The sequence below is a fragment of the Aphelocoma coerulescens genome, assembly GCF_041296385.1.
Source record: "Aphelocoma coerulescens isolate FSJ_1873_10779 chromosome Z unlocalized genomic scaffold, UR_Acoe_1.0 ChrZ, whole genome shotgun sequence".
NCBI classification, from domain to species: domain Eukaryota; kingdom Metazoa; phylum Chordata; class Aves; order Passeriformes; family Corvidae; genus Aphelocoma; species Aphelocoma coerulescens.
In genome coordinates, this window is record NW_027184085.1 from 9,093,361 (window position 1) to 9,113,765 (window position 20,405).

At 59.2% G+C, this 20,405-nt stretch overlaps 1 protein-coding gene across 3 annotated transcripts; it reads right to left on the bottom strand.

Annotated features, from left to right (window-relative positions):
- Window positions 1-436: 436 nt before the first annotated feature.
- ARID3C (AT-rich interaction domain 3C) lies at window positions 437-19,683 on the bottom strand. Of its 3 annotated transcripts, none has more exons than XM_069002039.1 (8): window positions 19,369-19,683; window positions 18,417-18,746; window positions 7,165-7,243; window positions 3,392-3,575; window positions 2,939-3,183; window positions 2,358-2,627; window positions 2,088-2,177; window positions 437-1,260 (listed from the first exon to the last, which is right to left on the bottom strand). In XM_069002039.1, the coding sequence occupies exons 1-8, from the start codon at window positions 19,405-19,407 to the stop codon at window positions 1,118-1,120; spliced, it is 1,380 nt and encodes a 459-aa protein (XP_068858140.1). In that variant the 5' UTR covers window positions 19,408-19,683; the 3' UTR covers window positions 437-1,117. The 3 variants fall into 3 exon arrangements, with proteins under 3 accessions (XP_068858140.1, XP_068858141.1, XP_068858142.1); XM_069002040.1 differs by having other exon boundaries at window positions 7,171-7,243; window positions 19,369-19,681; XM_069002041.1 differs by having other exon boundaries at window positions 7,171-7,243; window positions 19,310-19,680.
- Window positions 19,684-20,405: the final 722 nt, after the last annotated feature.

A 20,405-nucleotide genomic window follows, 5' to 3' on the forward strand; every position in this document is an offset into this window, starting at 1 on the left:
AGCTGCCGGGGCGTCCTGCACCTCCAAACTGGGCCCTGGAGCTTGGTGGGTGGCACCATGCCCTGCACAGCACTCCCAGCACTGGTCTGGTTCAGAAGTCCGTTTCCTTTAATAGATACACGGAGTCGCGCGGCTGCGGTGGGAGTGCGGGGAACAGGCCGAGCCCCCCGCGCTGAGGTAGAGGTGAGCGTTGCTCCACGCTCACCTGCTTTGGCACCCTGGGGCACAAGTGGGTGGAGGAGGCGCCCACCCAGCCCCAACGAGGTAGTTCGGAGTGCCCCCTGTCTCCCTGTCACTGGTCTGGAGACCCTGGCACTCAGGCAGTCTTTGGTAGTGGGGGGCTCTGCTGGGCCTCCCTCCCCTCCCCCCACCAACAACCCCCACCCCACGTTAACCCCCAACCCCAGCCCCACCCCAATAAGCTCCACCCCCACCATTCCCACCAATATCCCCATTATTTGCCCCCCCAGGGTGATCCTCCTGAGCTGAGGACCTGGGAGACTGAGATGCCACCACCCTGGGGGTGTCTCAGGGCAGAGGCAGCAAGCCCAGGCAGCACAGGAGGGCTGGGCAGGGGCGTCTGCAGTGGGTAGGGAGTGCAGTATATATATAGGGGCTGCAGTGTAGAGGGGCTACGGTTTATAGGGGCTGCAGAATATCGTGCCTGCAGTGTTTCCACAGAGGGTGTGTATGGAAAGATGGGCACCAAGGGTGTGTATAGGGGATGCAGTGTACGCGTTGAGGTGTATACAGGGGCAGCAGCGCGTGCATTGAGGTGGGTTAGGGGCTGCAGGATGTAGGGGATGCAGCATGCAGGTCCTGGAGGTCCCCCAGGCAGCAGGGCAGCAGGAGATGTACAGGGGTCACCTGGGGGTGGTGCCTTGGGAAGGAACTTTTGTGTGTGTGTGTGTGTGTCTGTGTCAGAGGGCACACAAGGGGAAAAGGGACAAAAGGGCCCACATGGGTGTTCACAGCCTTGCATGGACACAGCTCAGTATTGCAGCAAGAGGCACCTTTGGGTCCCCCATCCCACCCTGGTGGCCCAGCTGGGTCCCACAGCTCAGTCCCCCCGACCCTGGGCACCCCCAGCTGCTTTCAGGGTGGGGCCACCTCTGCCTTATGGCGAGGTGCTAGTGGGAGTGTGGCTTTGAGAGGAGGCTGGGAGCAGGGGGTTTGGGGCAGGCATGGGGTTGTGACGGGTCTGGGTGCTCCCTCCACCAGATGCCAGGGTGGCTGAAGGCTGGCGGGCGAACAGGACACCTGGGGGACAAGAACAAGCAGGTTAGGGCAAGCCCAGGGTTGGGGGATTTGCTCATCTGGCCCCCAGCACCCAGGATGGGGAGTGTGGGACCAAGACTCATGGGGGCTTCAGCCCCCTCTCACCTGTGGCGTCTCCCCCAACCCAGCCATCCTCACCTGTGTGGGGCAGCCTGTGGGGTGGCGCAGCGCCCATTTGGCTGGCAGCCCCAAATGCTGCTTAGCCCTGACCTTTCCAGCTCATTAAATATTTAAGTTCTGAAGGCAAAGCCATCGATTTTAATTGTGGGATGTCTCAGCAGGACAGGCATGGATCTGGGGGTCATGGGATGGGCTGCTTAGCCAAGCTAGTGCACATTGGCATCCCAAAAGGTTCTCTGCTCCAGCACTGCACCCCAACATCTTTCCATGCATCATGCTCTGCAATCAGTCAAGTGCCACACCCAGCCAGAGACCCTCTGGGCACACAAGCATTGGGATGACCCCAAATCCAAGCCCTGCCTTTAGGATCCTGGGATGTGGAATGACCCTAGGTGCAGGGTCACTTCTCAGCCAGAGTCCGTCGTCCGTCCATCCATCCATCCATCCATCCATCCATCCATTCATCCCCCACTTTAGCCCTTCATTGCTAGCACCTGCTTCGGGCCAATTTCCATCCTTGTCAACCCCCTCCTTCTCCTTCCCCCTCTCCCCAAGCCCTGCCACTTCATTACGATGGATTTTATAGTAAAGACATCAGATTGAAGGAAGGACTTGCTGGCCAGGCAGTGGCTATAAGTTATTGGATTTCCCGGCCGCAATTACACAGGCCAAGCGGCCCTTCTATTTACCTGTGTAGACAACTCCATTTATTTCTATTGACATGTTGATACTGCTAATGCCGTTGGTGGACAGGTTCAATGCAGTCTCCTGTCTGTCATCTGGGGAAAGGAAATACCAATATGAGTGTTAAGCAAAACAGAAACAAGAACCTGTCCAAGACAGATAAGCTGGGACCCAGTCCCTCTGGGCATCCATACTCGTCTCCAGTTGCTGCTGCTGCTTCCACCTCGGGTGCCAGGGAAAGCAATGACTCAGGCTGAGGTGTTGCATATTGTTACCTCGGTTGGAGATCTTGACATTCATGGGGAACTGGGAGGCCACGGCCAGGAGGTTGTGCTGAAGCGCGTGTTGCACCAGCCGCTGCTGCTCCTCCGCTGTCAGGGCCACCTTCTTCTCCGGGGGCTCCCCTGTCTCCAGCTTCTCACGCAGCTGCTCCAGCATCACTGCCTGTGAGGCAGCTGCTGCTTGGGCAGCTGTGAGATGGTGGCCGGCCAGTCCCACTGGGATAGCGATGCGCCCTGGCACTGATGCTGCCAGCATTCCGTCCTCTGCAATGACCAAGACAGCTCAGCAGGTCCCTCATTGCCACCCTGCCTCACTGTCCCCAGCTGGTGCCAACTCCACCCCACCAGCAATGGGGCAGGGCAGGCCACCACTCCCAACATCTGGGCTTGGTCCTCCTCCAAAGCCAGGGGAAATACACTTGTTTCACTCCCTGAAAGGGACTAAAAGTACAACATTCTTCCTATATTCACCAAGCAGAAAGGGCAAAGGCAGATAGGGAACAGCCCCGCAGCTGGAGCAGTATCCATCCCTGGGAAGTGATGGTCACCACAAGGCAGATGGCATCCTCACCCACCTTTCTTAACACTGTGCACTTGGCTGAGCTGGCCACAGCTGTGTGTGGAGATGCTAAGAGCCGGCAGAGGCATTTTGGGGGTGCCCAGCAGGGTTGGAGTGCTGGCTGGCGAGTAGTTGAAGAGTGCTGTGCCGAAAGTCTGCCTCCGCCCCTCCCGACGGTTGCTGTCGATGGCAGCTTGGAGCTCTCCGGGAGAGCTGAGCGCCCGCTTCTCACATTCATAGGGATACAGGTACTTCATGTATCTGCACATGGAGAGAGACAGGGGGAGATCTAGCATACTGCATCTCCCAGACAGCCCCATGCTGAGCAAAGAGCCCTTGGGAAGGGGCAGAGCCCTCCAACCACTTTTGTGGTATGCCATGTCAGACCCCACCCAGGGCTCTGGGACATCTGGGCCTGGGGTGCCCCAAGGCAGGTGTCCCCCACCTGCTGCCACTGCCAGGCACTCACTGTGTGCGGAGGGTGAAGGCAGCGCTGGTGATGGAGGTAGGTAGGTTGAGGCCCTTGGTGATCTCCCGCCAGATCTTCTTGTTGATGACTTCGACCAGGCCACCCTTGTCCGTCACCAGCTGGTACAGTGTGTACAGGTCCAGCACTTGCTTGGCCATGATGGGGATACGGTTCACTGGTGTCCCTTCCGGAGGCACACAGGGGACAGAAGAGGGTGTGGGGGGCTGCCCACAGGGGCCCTTATTACCTGGGATCACAGCCCCACCTTCCCCCCACTGCCACTGCAGGTACCCACAATGGGAGGCGCATCTCTCCATGCCCAGGTGAGCACCCACAGGCACCTGGGGTGCAGGCAGGACCTCAGGGTGCCTGGGAGAGTGGCACTGTGCCCAAAATCAGGGGAGACCCCAGCATACTGGCACAGGGTCACCTTTGATGGAGCTGTCAGTGGGGCCAGGTATGTTCTCATCTGGGATGTGGAGCCACAGCGGGATAGGCAAAGTGCCTCCTTCACACACCCTTAGATAAGGTTGTCTCTCTACAATATCTAGAGCTGCCTGTACAGCACCAATCTACAAAATCTCTCAGAGCATCCTAGAATGACGCTGTAACGCTCTTTCAGAGCTCCACAAAGAGAGACTCCATCTACACTTTAAAAAAAGACCCATCCTCTAACCTTTCTGAAGAGGGATGACCCCCACAATCCTCCTGGGAGGACTCACCCTACCATCTCTCTGTGGAGAGGTTTTCTCTTCCAGCTCCAAACCTCTTAACCTCACAGATGGCCCCAGAAGTCTCCTCTGCTAAAAGGGCTTTGGTGCGGTGCTTCAGGAGACCTGACACCAAATCCTCTTCAACTGCCCTCAGTAGGTCCGCCAGCATGACCCTCCTCAATGAGGCTTTGGGGCAAGGGGACATGGGTTCACCAGGGTTCTGTGAACCCAATACAGACCAGCATGGTCTCCACAGCCACCAGGTCTCATTAAAACCCCCTTCCCACTTTCTCAGCATCCCCAAATAGCCCCACAGCCTTGCTGTGCTCCATGGCTCCTTGGGACAATGGTCTGGGCATTGGCTGGAAGCTGGGTAGAGGAGGGACAAGCATCACATCCCATCCCTGTCCTGTCCTGTGCCATTCCACCCCATATTTATTCCTCCTGCAAGGTGGCGGGGCACGGGCAGTATTGAAAAGCCATCCATTTGGCTGAGGGAGGCTGTCACGACTGCGCTTCGCCCCTCAAACGAAGCCGTCATTCACCACCATCCTCCAGCATCTCTAATTTATAGCCCTGATATTGGCTTGGCTTCTTCACATAAGCCTGAAAAATGAGCTCTTTTTATTCTTTTACTGAGTTCATTTAACTTTTTTTTTTGTGTGTGTCTGTGTTGTTCACCAGGTCGGGAAGGGGGAGAGGAGTTTATCCTCCTGGGAGAAAGGCAGAGATATTGACTTGATATCTGCTGTCGGTAGCTCACCAGCCCTGCTCAGGGCTGCTGGCACAAGACCCATCACCTCGGGGGGGCCCAGTTTGAGGGCTCTCCCTCACACCCAATGCCAATGAGTTTGCAGAGACTCAGCCCCCAGCCAATGGCCCATGGATTTTTCTTCTTCTCTCTCCTCTCCAGCCTTGGTGACTAACGAAAGTGGCTCACCATTAATCTCAGGGCTGTGTGGAGTGCATGGCTGATGCCTGTCCCACTGACAAAGGCACCTGTCTTCGTCCTGGGGCCAGGGCGAAGGGCATGAAAGCCCAGGGAGGTGATGCAGTCATTGTGGTGCTGCAATTAGCACCCTGATTGATTAATGGCCCTGTCTTATCAGCAGGGCCCTCAGCTTGGTGGAGAAATGGGGGGCCCCTGCAGACCCCAGTAAGCAAATGCAGAAATAGCCCCCTTCTATCTCTGATTACTACTTTTGGGGTGCCACAGAAGTTGGGGTGTGTCCATGAGCTGCCCCACTGCCTGTACCCCGTATCTGATGGTGGTGGTGGCGTCACCACGAGCCACCAGGGCCAGCTGTGCCCTTGTGCCATGGGGTGGCCTCAGAGGGTCTGCCCCAACCCATTTTTCAGCCTTACTAATTTTCCACTCTGCTGACAAATGTCAGTGCTGACACTGTCCTGACAGACAGTAGGGAGGATGCACTCCCTTTCCGCAGGACTCACCCTGTGGACATCAATCCCTCCTGGCCACCTTGGGGACACAGCCTGAGTGTTGTAGCCCCCTGCCCATGCACCTCTGTGTGCCCCAGCTGCACTTGCAGTGGTTCTCAGGTGCTGCTTCTTACCCAGCTCTTCATGGCCTCCGGCAAGCTGTCCTTGCCCCTCAGCCCTTCTGTCCCCTCTGTCTTAGGTACCCGACTCCAAAATCCCTGTCTCCTCCAACAGGTTCCTGTACACCCATCCCTGCACACCTGAACCTGTACACCCACACCCTGCCTGCCCTCCCCAGGGGGATGGCATCCACTTGGAGGAGAGACAGGACAAGAAGGGACAGAGGGCACAGGAGCGGAACAGCCAGACAAGGACGGATGCGGAGCAGCACCATCAGGGAAGCATCAGGCTCGCTCCCGCCCTCCTCCCCACACCAGCAGGCACTTACTTAATTAGCCCCGGCCCCAATAGCGAGGGAGTTAATTAGCTCTGGAGAGAGAGATAATGAAGCTGCAGAACAGCCCATGAATCTTGTGGCTGATGGATGCTGGGGGGCCAAAGCAGTGCTGGCGTTCCCACTTGCTCCCCACAGGCCTGCACCAGAGCCAGGGGGCACCCATGGGGCAGTACCCAGCCCATCCACCGCCTACAGCCTGGCCCCATGGCATGAGCCCCATGGCCGTGCCAGCCACCCACCACACACCCGTGAGTGAAACAAGATTGTGGTGTCCCAGCCCAACCCAAGAGTCAGTCTCTGCAGCCCCACAGACAGCCGGGGACCCTCACCACCCTTCCAATGGGCAGGGCATGTGGGCGACTGCCCCTGTCTCTGCCCTCCCTCACCCCTCGAACAGCCAGCCCCGCAGCTCCCGTACCCCCCTCAGCCTTTCCCCGTTAATTAGCTCGGCATTAACCTCTGCCTGGGGTTTACTGGCTATCGAGCGGCTTGTTCATTAATCCACACACTAGCAAAAGGCTCTAATTAATACGGCCGGCCACACGCCCGCGCTCGGCAACTTTTAATTGTCGCAGGCCCGACCGGGGGGGCGGGGCGAAGGTTAAAGCATTTATCGAGTCCCCGGGAGCCGGCTCGGCCCCCCATGCCGATACCAAAGATTTCCGATGAGGATGGGTTGGCTGGCGAGCCCTTAACCCCTGGGTGCCCGGCGCTGCCCGGACTGCTGGCCCCACTCCCGCACATCGTAGGCACCGCTTAGAGGTGCCGATGGTGGGCATCCTCACCAGGCGCTGGCAATGGGGAGCTCTAATGGGCGCTGCCAAGGGCGTTCCCACCAGGCATCACTAAAACGTCCCGAAAACTGCTAATGGCCATCATTAACGGGTGTTGCTAACGCTTGTCACCACGGGGTATGTTAATGGACATCCCCAACGGGGCGTTTCCAGTGGGCATCCCTGCTGGGCATCGCTAATGGCCATGGGATACCAGCATCGACAGCTGCCCCAGCGTGCGGTTAGGGGGGAGGGCCAGGGGAAGCACCGCAGGACCTGCCTGACGGTTTTGCAGAGACCTAGAGCAGCTCAGAGCCTGAGAACACCACACCGAGAGGCCCCCACCAGCAGCCGAGGCAGGAGTGGCAGTGGCATCCACCCCAGCCACACCTTTACCTCTCTTCTGCATGAAGCCAAAGAGGTCATCCAGGAACTCCTTGCGTTTCGGGTCCTCGTCCAGTTCGTAGAGCTAGAGGCAGGAGAGAGAGAGGGGTCAGTGCTTCCAGCACGTGCAGGTGAGAATGGACAGCGAGCAGTGCTTGGGGCTGGACACTGCCTGTGCCAGATCCTGGCATCATCTCTGGCCTCACCTGCCTGCTCTGCCAGCACCAAGAGGCTCTCTGTGCACCGCTGACAGAACTCCCTGGCACACCCTCTGTGCTGGCAGCGCTGGGCTCTCCCCGTGCCTCGGTCTGGCGTGGGCTCCCCACAAACCACTGACTATTTTGAACCTTTGCTGCAGGGACGCCTGCAGAGACGCCTCAGTGTCTCCTGCCCTTCGCCCTCTTAGGTGCAAGAACCACAGCTCAGGGGCATCAGCAAACCCCAAGCCCCAGGCAGAATCCCGGGATTGCAATGCTCGGCTCTGCTCTGGCACCACCGAGTGCTGGTGTTCCCCAAGTCCCAGCATGGGATCAGCAACCTCATCAGCCCTCATCCCTCACAAGGACACAGCCCCACCCAAACTGTGAGGGCTGATGCCATCCTGGGGAAAGAGAAGTTGGCTCGACCATGGCACTGAGTACCATCCAGGGAGCTGCAAGTGCCGGGGCTGCCGTGGGCACGTGATTGCACAGACACAAACATATGGCTGTGAGGATACTTGTGTGTGCTGGATGGTCTGGACACACGGACACAGCCTGAGCTGAGGGACAGCACTGGGGAGGCGAGTGCAGACCCTACACTAGGGACACGAACTGCCAGCTCCGTGCGGAAGTCCGGGTTCGCCTGATTCCAGCACAGTGCCTGAATGACCATGACAAATTGGAGCCTGCTAGATCGATGGCCCAGCAGTAAAAGTCAGAGCACATGAAGGAAAAATTAGCACCAATCGAAGACGCTATAGACACCAATTCCTCCCAGCAAGCCCGGCAAGAATTTAAAGCCATTGAAAAGAAACAAAACTCAGCAGTCCAGAATGGATTTCCAAAACATATACAAAGAAATGCAAGCTGGAAAACAAAGTCAGGCACAAAATAGAGTCGTTTAAAAAACAATTGTGCTGGGAAAGGCCGTTAAAAACCAATAGAAAGGGAGCACACCCCCGCTCCACACAGAACATCATTCACCAGACAGATAAAGGGAGCTGTGCTTAAGGGTCGTCAGGCTGCAGGGACACGGGGATGTGGGGATGGGGGGGATGGGGGGATGAAGTGGGGACACACGAATGTAGGGATGTGGGGTTGCAGGGACTCGGGGGGACATGGGGATGGGGTGATGCAGGGATGCAATGGGGACACATGAATGCAGGGACAAGTAAATGTAGGGATGTGGGGATGAAAGGACTTCGGGGACATGGAGATGTGGGGATGAGGGAATGTGGGAACACACAGGGATGTGAGGATGCTTCTACAGACCCCATGGTTCCCATCACTGAGCAGACCCTCATGTCCCTCATGTAACTCACAGGTGCCAGCTGCCTGTCCCTTGTCAGGGACAGGTCAGTGCTAACTGCCTGTCCCTAACCTCATCTAGGGGTACAACTGCCAGACTCACAGCACACCCATAGGTGCTGACTGCCTGGCTCCATGGTGCTCCTTCTTTGCCGCTTCCCTGCTTTCTGGATCCCACTTACCTATCCCCTCCTTGCAGCTGCAGCTGCAGCTGAGGGCAGCAGGGTGCTCTCCAAGTGCCCTGACCCCTGGGTGCCAGCACTCTGTCCCTCTCCACTGCGGTGCTCCCTGCCTCACTCTGTGCTCCCTCTTTATCGCCTGCTCCTTTCCAGGAGCTCCTGGAGCCACTGGTTACGGTAACTAGGTCACACTCCGAGCAGAGCTCCAGGAGTCTGCTTTGATTTCTGCCCCAGGAAGGCTGTGTCAGCCAGGCTTTGCATGCATTTCCCTGCCTGTCCCTGCCTCTGGAAGGCCTCCACACCCAGCACTTTGACATCCCCTGACATCTGGCTTGTCAAGACAGGACCAAACCCCCAAAACTGGCAACTACCACTCATCCCACTGCAAGGTGAAGCCATGGCCTTCCCGAGGGTCACCCAGTGGATGGGCTTCAGCACCTACTCCTCTGCCCTGGGTGCCACTCGTGTTTCTCCTCCCATCAATGCCAGCAGGATCCCACCCAGAGCGGGCTGCTACTGGCTCCAGCCCCCAAAATAGGTGTGACCTCCAAGGGCCGGGTCCTATTTTCCCCCTGTTCATTAACCTCTAACCTTTTATCTGTGGGGCACTGAGATGCAAAAACACATTACATCAAACAGGGAGCAAAGGTCAGCTTTTAAGTGGAGACAAGAGCGGAGCTGAGTAACCGGGGACCAGCCAGCAGGGCCCTTAGATACACTTGGGATGCATGGGGTGTTCCAGGAGATTTGGGGATGCTCAGGCTGGAGAAGAGGTCTCCTGGGTCACACACAGTTGCTGTGCAGGGATGCATGCCTCACTTGGATGTACATAACCCCACACAGGCTGACACAACCCCACATGGGGGTGTGCAAGCCCACGTGAGCATATACAACCCTTCACAGGCACGCACAGCTACGTTTGAACTTGCAGCACCCCACAAGTGTGCACGGCCTTGTGTGGGTCCACTCAACCCCTTGTGGACATTGCACAGCTCCACACAAGCATAGGCACAACCCTCTACAGGGACACAGATCCCCCCTAGTGCTGCACAGAAGGTGGAACAGAAGTGTACAACCCTGCACAAGCATGCACAACCTTGCATCGGTGTGCACAGCCTCGCAGGGGCATGCAGAACACCACAGGAGCGTGCACCACATGTGATGCACATGCACACACAACCCACATGGGCACAGATCCCTGCACAGGCACACACAAACCCCAGTCGGGCACGCACAGCCCCAAATGGACATGCACAACCCCATATATGCACACACAAACCCCATATGTGCATCCACAGATGGGCACACAGAGCCCTGAACAGGAACACACAACTCCAGAAAGGGACGTACAGTCCCTCACATGCATGCACAACCCCAGACAGGCACTCCACACGGATGGGCACCCCTGACCCCGCGGAGCATACGCTGCCCCAGAGCATCCCCCCGCCATGCGCCTCGGAGCAGTGGTCTGAGCCTTGCCCAGGGGCAGTTGTGCAACACAGCCAGCGGCTCCTGCTTGCGGTGACCTATGAGCAAGGACCCTTTTAATCGTGTTTGTATTGATATAATTAGTAACTCATTTAATGCCATCGATGTAACTATATTCCTCTATAAACAGAAGTATTAAACTGTCAAGCCCTGGGATCGATATCCACCGGTGCGCAGCACAGCCCTGCTCTGCTGGCCTCAGGGACCCGTCTGTGGTGCTTGGCCACCCCACTGGCCTTGGAACCCCAGCAGCACCCCACCTCCACCTGGCACTGCTGGCCTGGGTGCTGGTGCAGGGCTAGTTCAGTGTGTCTTCATCCCACACCCCACGCTGGGTGCAGCTCTGGGATCTGCTCCCTCCTGTCATCCCATTGTCATGGTGATGTCTATATTCCTTAAGGGATGGGGATAACGGGGTTTGCCAGAGAGGTTAAAGGTCAGCAGGTCGAACATGGTTTATTAACAGGATGTGAATAGACTTCGTGCTTCCTCCTCCTCCTCCTCCTCTTCCTCCTCCTCCTCCTCCCCCTCCCCACTATTAAGTAACATTGTTAGCACCACTACTCACCCAGGAGATGCCTCTCCTGGAGCCAGGAGGGCTTCTGGAGATGAAGCTTGGGTCCCTGAGACCCCTTAGCCTAGCTGACACCTCAGACAGAGGAAGGATGTGATGAGGTGCTAAGCCACCCCCCAGGCACTTCCAGCTTGCCCTGTCCTGGTGAGTCCCCACACAGTTCCCCCTGGGCCCTGCTGCCAAGGGACGTGATCTCAGTGGGATCCCCACAGTCCCCGCTCAGCTGCCACCTCCTGCTGGTAGTGAGAGCTCAGATTGGCAGCCAGGATTTAATCCACTTAATATGAGCTGTATCGATCCTGGACCCTGCTCAGCTCCCCCCCACCTTGCAAACCCCCCTACCCTGAGCTGCTTAATATACACCACATTGATTAGCCGCACTGCTAATTTTTCCATCTGGCCACTGTTCACGCAGGGCGCCCAGGTAATGCTCACCTCCCTGCACCCCCCAGCCACACACCACGGGTGGCTGACTGCTGGTACAGTTTTGGAGTCACTGCACCTCTCCGGAGCTCGGCTGCTGCCTCTGAGATCCTTCCCCAGGAAGACGGTTGGGGCACAACAAAGCACCCAGACACTGGGCTGTCCTCCCCTGTGCCCCGCTGGCACAGAATACCCAGGATCCAGCTATTCCCAGCTGAGGCACAGCCCTGAGCACCCTGGGGTGCAGAGATCCCAACAGTATCCACAGTTAGACTCTCCCAGCCATGGGGCACACACAAAGAACTAAGGGTTTGCGGGTCCCTCCCCCATCCCCACTGCCAGAGCTGGGGGGGGGGGGGGGCAGATCACTCCCCGCCAGGCACAAACCACCCCCTGACCTTGCAAGCCACCACTCGCCTCTTCCACCAGTTGTTAATAAGTTAATGGTTACGGGATGGCTTTGCTGGGACGGCCGGCTGCGTTCGAAGGCAGTGCTAGCTCTTGGGGGGACGCTGCTCCCCGGACCTCACAGCCCTGCGGGGTGCGGAGTGCTTGCTCATCCCAACACCACTAACCTCAGCAGTCACCCCACTAGTGCGGCCGGACATCTCTGTTTGGAGACCTCTCCCAGCGCTGTGGTTCCCCCTCAAAGCCTTTCATCATGCTTAATATTTAACGGCGCTTTATAGAGCAGGCAGGTTTAATCAGCGCTGATAATGCAGCAGATCCGGCAGGTCATTAAAACCCCCTCCCCGCCGCAGCCGCTCCCGGGAGGGCTGCCTGCTGCAAACATTAACCCGGCTCCGCGCAAGGGTTGCTGGCAGCGCTGGCCTTGGGACAGCAGCCCCCCACCCACAGCCTGGCCCCAGCATGACGGGGTGGGGGGGCTCACACGGTCCCCAGCCTTTGCTCAACACATTTCACAGGAGGGGAAACTGAGGCAGGGGGTGCTGGCATGGCTCCCCCACAGAGAAAATACGGTGCTCACGGCTGTGTGGTGCCACCATGGGCACCATCCATGGCCCCTGTCCCGTCTGGGGGCTGCGGCACGGGGAAGGTGGTCCCGGCTCCCAGTGAACGCGTCCCCCGTGATCAGCCCCTTGTTACTCGTTCATGGCTGAGCAGGCAGGGAGTCAATGAGTGGATTTGTTCGGGTTAACCTCCCTGACCCACCGGCGCTTGCTACGCCACTGCCTCCCTCTCCATCCTTGCTTTCCTCTCCACGTCTGCCTCCGCCTATGTTCTCATCCCCCCCTGCCCCTGATCTCTCCATGGGTAACTGAAGTTGTGGGACACCCTTCTCCTTCAATTCCTTACTACGTGACCGGAGTCATGGGACCGTGCTCCATCACCAGCACCACGCCAGATGGCAAAGCTGATTCTCCCCACCCTCCATGCCTCCTGGGGTGATCAGAGCCAGGGGACCCTGTCCACGACACCCCAGCACCATCCCAGGTGTCCCTGTGAGACATGCACACAGAACCCCATGGTGCATGGGTGAGCACATGGGGCATGTGCTGGCACACACTGGGGTCTGTGCAGGCACACACCTGCTGTGGGGCTGTGTGAGTACTGGGGGGCTGTGTGCATGCCTGGGATGTGCACTGGCTGCTCAATCCCCCCTCCCCACCATGCACCTCTGGTCCTCTCCCCTTCCTGCAACTTCTTTGAAGGGATGATGTGGAAGGAAGGGCTGGTGGCCCCCCCAACCCCGCCCTGTGAAAGCAACCCCAGCCCCTGCCTTGGCCTCCAGAAGAGCTGTGTGCCTGAGCAGGAAGAGCATCTGGGGCTGGTGCTCACTCATGCCCTGCTACAGCCATGGGATGTGAGCTCTGGATCCATGATGGAGCAACCCCAAGCTGCAGTCTGCAGGGGAGAACACAGCCCCACCAACACAGGCATCTCCAGTGGGTGCCCTGTGCCCCAAGGAACAGGCTTCCACAGCCCCCATGTAGAGTCTGCCCACCCTCTGCACACTCATGCACACTGCAGCCTGCTCTGTAGATTCACACCTTGTGCACGCTCTCCTTGTGCACAATCACCCTGGACAAACAGCCCCACCGAGCACACTCACACAGCCCCTGTACGTGCTCCCCCTCTGCACAGACCCCGTGCACACTTACGCACCCCTACACACTCTTCACGTATACACACAATCCTAGTGCACATCCATCCATCCATGCCCTTGGGACCAGAGTCCACCACTCCTGATCTGACCTCTCCGCTGCAGCCCTGCCCAGCCGGCTGGCAGCACCGGAGATTTACCTCCATTATTAACCCAATTAGTGGATTATCAGAGGCCCAAGCTGATGAGGGGGTGCATCCTCCCCAAAGACTCAGCTGGCATCCAGCTTCAGGAAGGCAGCTGGGGAGGGAGCTGGAAGCAGCCTCAGAATGAGCTCCTGGTGGTGCTCCTCTCCCCTCCACAGTGCCTTTATTCTCACACCCTCAACTAGTTTTTACATCTCTTTGGAGCCCCAATCCCAAACCCTTGGGACCACCAGTTGGAAGATAGTGTTGTGACAGCTTCTGGGGCTCTAAGCATCCCACAGGCTCCAGTGGGGCTGGGAAGTGCCCTGGGGGGCAGCAGTGGGAGCAGCAGTGGGGGCAGCACACTGGCACCCACCAGGGCTGCTCAGTGCTGTGGGCTGGGCAAGAGGCAGCCTTGGAGGGGGCTTAGCCCTCAAACTCTGCCTCAAGCACGCACGGGTCCATGCAGTTCCACACATGGAGACTGGTATGGGCATGACACACCCAAATACACTGGGATGCCACACGTGTGCCTGGACATACACGCAGGTGTGCTCAGACTCGTGTGGGCACACACACACACGGTGCCATACACACAGCCCTATGGGTCCACGCACACCTGCGCACTCATATGGACCCATAAACACATTCCAGCACTTCCATGGGCTCACACACGCTTTGCACGCTCCTATGGATCCATACAGACACACAGGGTCTCCCAAGGATCCCTACACACAGGGGTACTCATGTGGGCTCAGGCACACACACGTACCCCCCGCTTACGTTTGTGTTTATACAGATGCACACACTCATGTTGGTCTGTGGGCACACAGACCCCCAGAACACCTCTGTGCGCATTGCCAGACATACCCCAGCAGCTCCCTGACCCTGTCCTGTGCCCTCCACTGGTGCTGGGTTGCCAGAGCTGTTGGAGCCCCAAGGATCAGCACACTGACCCTCGCTGCTGACACCACCTCCCTGCTGCAGGTGGTCCCAGATTAGAGGCAGAGCTCTGCTCACAGGTTTGCTGGAGAAAAGCCTCCAGGCAGACACGGACAGGAGCAAACACAGTGTCCAATCCCCCCTCCCTGCCTCTGCAGTGTAACCAGAGACCCTCCAATTTAGCCCTGGGAGCCCTTGGTCCTGCACCTAGGTTGAAGATGCACTGGCAGTGAGGAGGGGGCTGTGGCATGGAGACCACTACCCTCTCCTCAGGGTCCCCCTCTTCAGCCACCTTCATTCCCTGAACATTCCTGCCTCTATTTTCCCCATCCCCAGGGACAACACCACAGGAGAAAGCAACAGGGATAGAGGCAGGAGGGTGCACACCACGGACCCTTCCACCCATTTTGGGATGACCCTCTGTGGCACAAGGAGGTCTTTGGCTATAGGGGCACACACCTCCAGGCTTTGAGATGCAAGTGCACACATTCACACCTCCCTAAATGCATGTGAAGGACAGGTGGGTGGGTGCAAGAGGCAACTGCTGGCATCGGGAGGAGGCAGGGAAGGAGGAACAGCCACACCACGGTTAGGCTGAGGATAATAGCAAACAGCTGCTGGCAAAACCAGCCACCCCCAAATTAACTGCTGAGGCCACCAGACACCCCAGAGTTCCTGAAGGGCTGGCTAGGGCTCACCCCCTGCAGCTGCTCCTGGGCAGGGAGGAAGGAGCTTCAGAGGATCCTGATCCCCCCAACCACAGATGGGTGTGAACATGCTGGAGGGGCCCTGGCAGGGAGGGCATCCTCTCAGCTGACAGAGAGCTGGATGCAAAGCCCAGATGTTCCAGTCCCTCCCACCCTGGGGGATGGAGAAGAAAGCCCCGGGTTCTGGTGCTGTTCTTCTATCACTTGGAGGAAACCAGGGCACTCATGCCCTGTCTGTATGCATGGTTTTCCTAGGGGAAAAGCTGAATTAATGGAGCTGAGCTTGGCCCCAGAAATGCCAGGCTCTAACCCATGCCCTCCAAGTCAAACATAAAGCAGCACCACAGAATTAAAACTTAGAGGCATCCCAGTCCTCAGGGAAGCTGGGGTTCATGGCTAGTGCACAATCAGACCCCACGTGGTGCCCCTCACCTCAGGGCTGGGTCTGCCTGACAGCCCTGGGTGTGGAGACCTCCCAGACCTTTGCCCAGGACCCATGTGTCCTTATCAATGTACATAAACCGGCGCCGGGAGCTGATGCAAGAGGCAGGGGTGAGGGGGTCTCTCAGCCTCGTAACATCAGAGTGGCCCTCCCAGTCAGAGCAAAGGTCTCACCAGCTCCCCCTCCCCAAACCAGCGCCTCAGGAAGCATATAAAACCATGGCATAGATGTGTAGTATTTCCCCAAAAAGCTCCTCTTTGCAAAGGAGCATTTGCCCATTAACCCTCAATGGGTTTGGCCACAACAACCTCGTCCTCTGCTCTCTTTTTTAGCACCACTGTGCTGAGTGGAAACCCTTCACTGGCTGGTCCCACACCAACCTCCCACCCCATCCCCATCAAGACACCCTCCCCACTGCAGAAAGATGGGGAAGTGACTCTCTGCACATTTTCTCCCAAATTACCTGGATTTGGTAGTCTCTGTTCACTTAGCTGTGCCCCCAGTCCAGGAGCATGAGAGCAGGGACAAGCCCTGAACCCCACCCTGCGTGATGCCATGATGGCTTGGGGCAGTTTCAAGCAGGGAGTCCTGGTGGGAAATGCAGCTCTGGCCACTACAGGGTCTCTCTCCAGCTCCAGGACCCTCATAACCACACTGCCACTGCCCCAGCAGCTTTCCAGCAGACACATGCTGCTCCCCCCCACTTCCCCCACAGCATCACAGCCCAGCCCCTGGGAAACCTCCAAAAGCTGAAGCACAGCCACCCTCCCCATTTAGTCCCTGCACAGAGTGGAGAACCTGTTCCCCAGGCTGGGTGAGCCACAGCCCTGCAGCCTGGGGAGGACCCAGCAGGGACATGTCCCCTCCTGCATGATCTCTGGGGAGGGACAGGAGTGACAGCCACCCTGCAGACCCCAAAGGAAGCTGGCACCGCAGCCTGTTCCACGCTGCAGAAAGAGATCCCATTGTTCCCTGGCTGGGACATGCCACCAGGTGGGAAACCCAGGTGTGGGTCTCTGGATGAGGGGTCCATCGCTTTTCCAATCAGGGTTGGAAAAAAACGAAGAGAGCAAACAAGGAACAAGCCAGCTCTCACCCTGAGAAGCTGTGGCAGGATTTATCCTGCACTCCAGCCTTTCCTGTCATCCCTCTCCCAGTATTCACAACATTCCTGCCCTGAACAAGGGGCGCGGGCAGCCCCAGACAGGGGCAGGGCAGGAGGCTGAAGGACGAGAAATGCCGCGGATGCTTTCTCTAGCCTCCCTGGGAGGGAGGAGCTGTTTCCCACCTCCCGGCTGACCCCGGGAACCGGACAGTCAGCCTTTTTCTGTGCAGCGGGGTGTAATGTAACACTTCCCGGACGAGCTGTTTGGCCTGTGCAGCTCACCCTCCCCGGCCGTCCCCGCGCTGCTTCACGGCAGTGTCAGGCGCTGGCAGCATCCCGGGCACGGCCGGGGGCATGTGCTGCCCGTGCCCTGTCTGCACCTCTATCTTCTGCCTTGTGGGCAGGGGATGAGCCCCGGCCCCTCCAAATAACAACTGAGCAATTCGAAACAGAGAAGGCAGCAGCATGCCCCCACAGCAGCCAAAAGTTGGGTCCCTGCTCCTGTTCCCTTCCCCTCCTGCCAGAACCGGATGAGACGGAAGTCCCCTCGTCCTCCTGTCCCTGATCAGCGCCATCCTAAAAAGCCACACAACAGCTGTATGGGGACATCTCTGTCTGTTCTATCCCCTCACCACACCTTCCCTGTCACCCACTGTGCCTCTCCGTCCCCCACAACGAAGCTGAGCGCACGGGGAGCACAAACCTGCCCTGGTGCTGTGGGCTCCATGCCTCCACACTTGCATGGATAGACACCCGCTGTCTGCAAAGCAGAGCTTGCACAACACAGCTCGGATGAGATCCACACACATTAAATACAGAGAGACCCTTCTTCCATCCTTTATAGGAGCCCCTGAAGCCCTTTCCCTGTGCCAGATCTCACTTACAAAAGGGCGTCCCCTATGCTCACCAGGAATGAGGCGACAGGGTGTATGTGCTGCTCCCTCCAGTACAGGAAATCAGTGAGCTGCACTGACCGACCACAATATGCCCTGGCTCTTGCTGGGACACTAGGGAACTCAGCTCCATGGCTCGCCAGCTCCTTGGGGTGACCACACACCAGAGCCCTTGCCCTGCAAAACCTCCGTGGACCGGGGTCAGCCTGTTTCACCCATTATGGAAAGCACCAGGGATGGCGTTGGCATAGATCAGGGCAGGCACAGGAGACGCCTGGACACTAGGCACCCTGCCATGACTCAGGGCCTGTGGACAGGCACAGGGGACACAGAGGAGGTGGGGTCATGAAGCAGGGCTGAGATGGGGTTTGGTAGCAGGGACATGGGGAGCACATGAGGATGCCTATGGGGCTTAGGGACAGGGGCAGTGAGGAGCATTCAGGGGGTACCCATTTAGGGGAGGATGAGGTTTGGGGACACTGGACGAGTACTGGGGGGTTTCATTTAGGGTGGCGTTTCAATAATGTCTGGGGTTAATGGCGATATGGGGGATGTCTGCTTGGGGTGGGTCTGGGCTGGGGCGTGGTGTTGCCCATTTAGGGTGGGACGGAGACAGGGCTTGGGAGCAGTGGGGGGGCATAAGAGATGTCCCTTCAGAGAAAGCTGAACCCGAGTTTGGGGACCATGGTGGGACACCGGGGATGCGTGCCCGGAGCAGCCGGTGCCGGGGCACCGATGCCTCCTTACCTGCTTGAACTGCTCCTCGTAGGTCCATTCGTGGTGCGGGGGCGGCGGTGGGTCGCGGGGCTCCCCTTCTTCCTCCTCCTCTTCTTCCTCCTCCTCCTCCTCTTCCTCCTCCCCCGCAGCGGCGGGCGGCGGGCGCGGGCCGGAGGCCGGGCGGCGGCGGGGAGCGGCGGGCGGCGGCCCGGGGCCGGGGCCGGGCTCGACCGGGGGCCGTCGGGGAGCGCCGTCGGGGCCGCGGGCTAGGCGGGCCGCCTGCTGCCGCTGCAGGCTCTCCATCACCGCCGCCAAGCGCAGCCCACCCGCCGGCCCCGGTCCCCGCGGCGGGGCGGCCGGCTGCGGGCACAGGGCACGGCCTCAGCGCCGCCGCCGGAGCCGGAGGAGGAGGAGGGAGGGGAGGAAGCACCCCCCACCCCACCCGCTCTCCCCGCCGCTCCCGGGGGCCTTGCCCAAAAGTTGCCAGCGGAATCTTCACCGCCGGGCGCGGCTCCCGCCGCCGGAGGGGCTGCGTCCCCCGCCGGGACCACCGGCACCCTGCCCCGGGGGGGGACCCGGCCCTCCGGCACCACATCCCCGCTCCTACCGGGGACGGCTCCGACCCGCGAACCCCGTCGCTGTCTCGCGGGGAGCCTCCTTCCTCGATCGCGCTGGGGACCCACGTCTTGCTGGCACCCCCGCCCCAGTTCCACTGGGAACCGCGTCCTACCGAGGACCGCTTCCCTCCCCGGTCCCAACGGAGACATCCGCCCCGACGGTCCCACGGGGAACCATCTCCTAGCGAGTCCCCCACCGCCCCGTCCCCGCCGGTGACCCCGTCCCGATCCCGCGGAAGGTCTCACCGGGCGCCCTGTGCTCTCGGGACCCCTCCCGCTCCCACCGGGGATCCCGGGTGTCCCTACCCCGCTCCCGCCATGCACCCCCGCGTCGCCGGGGCCCCTCCGGCCGCTCCGTCCCTCACCAGGGCGGGTTTGGCCGCCAGGCTGGGGTTTTCCACCATGCCGCCGGCTCCGAGCGCCGCCCGGGGCTCGCCCCGCCGTCCCGGGGGGCACGGCCGGCTGCTCCGCCCGGTCCCGGCCCCGGCCCGCCGCTCACATGGCGCCGCGCCCGCCGATATTTCTTTTATTCCGCAGCAGATGAGGGTGGGTGGGATTTTTCCCTCTTTTCTTTCTTTCTCCCTTTCTTCCTTTTTTTTCCCCCTTTTTTTTTTTTTTTTTTTTTTTTTTTTTTTTTTTTTTTTTTGCAACAAGTGGCCGTCAGACAGCAACACCCCTCCCCGCTCCCATTTGCCAGCGCACGTCTAGGGAGTCACCCGGGGAGGGCTGGGCTTGCGGCAGCCCCGCGGGATCGCCCCGGACCAGCCCGCCGAGAGCCGGCCGCGGGCCGCCCTGCGCGGGGCCACCGCAGGAGCCGGAGCGGGGGCGTAGCGGGCTGGGCGACCCCCAGCCTGTGTCTGTGTGTGGGTGCTGGACGAGGGGAGTGCATGGGGGTGTGTGCAGGCTGTCCGGGGGTGCACACATAGATGTGTGAGGCGAGGGAAATGTGAAGGTGGGGTGTGCGAGGGGTCTGTACATCTTGTAAGAGGATGCTGCACTCATCGCACACTTTTTAGAGGGTCCGTCTGTGTGTGTAGATACCTGTGTGTGCTGGGGGAAAGGGTGTGTGTGTGTTCATTGCCTGTGTGCGTGCCTGTGTGCCTACCTGTGTGCACAGTGGGATGGATGAGCTTCCCCCCACACGTGTGTGTGTGTGCAGGGGGTCTGAGCACCCCCGTGCCTGCGCACACTGGGGTCTAACACACGTGTGTGTGTGTGCAGGGGGTCTGAGCATCCCCATGCCTGTGCACACCGGGAGAGGTGAATGCATTACACATGTCTGTATGGGAGCCCCTCCACACCAAGGTGAGTGCCCGGTGTTTAAGGTGTGTGTACGCCCTGGGGGTGCGTGTGGAGGGTGTGTGTCCATCACATGGAGCAATAACCATGCACACGCGTGTGT

Bases quoted from the DNA above. Each gene is read 5' to 3' on its own strand.
- ARID3C (XM_069002039.1), bottom strand. From the start codon at position 19,407: ATGGTGGAAAACCCCAGCCTGGCGGCCAAACCCGCCCTG. The intron at 3,576-7,164 runs GTGTGGCTGGGG...TGCCTCCGGAAG, and splicing joins CATGCAGAAGAGAGGTAAAG to GGACACCAGTGAACCGTATC. The intron at 2,178-2,357 runs GTAACAATATGC...TCCTTTCCCCAG, and splicing joins TGTCAAGATCTCCAACCGAG to ATGACAGACAGGAGACTGCA.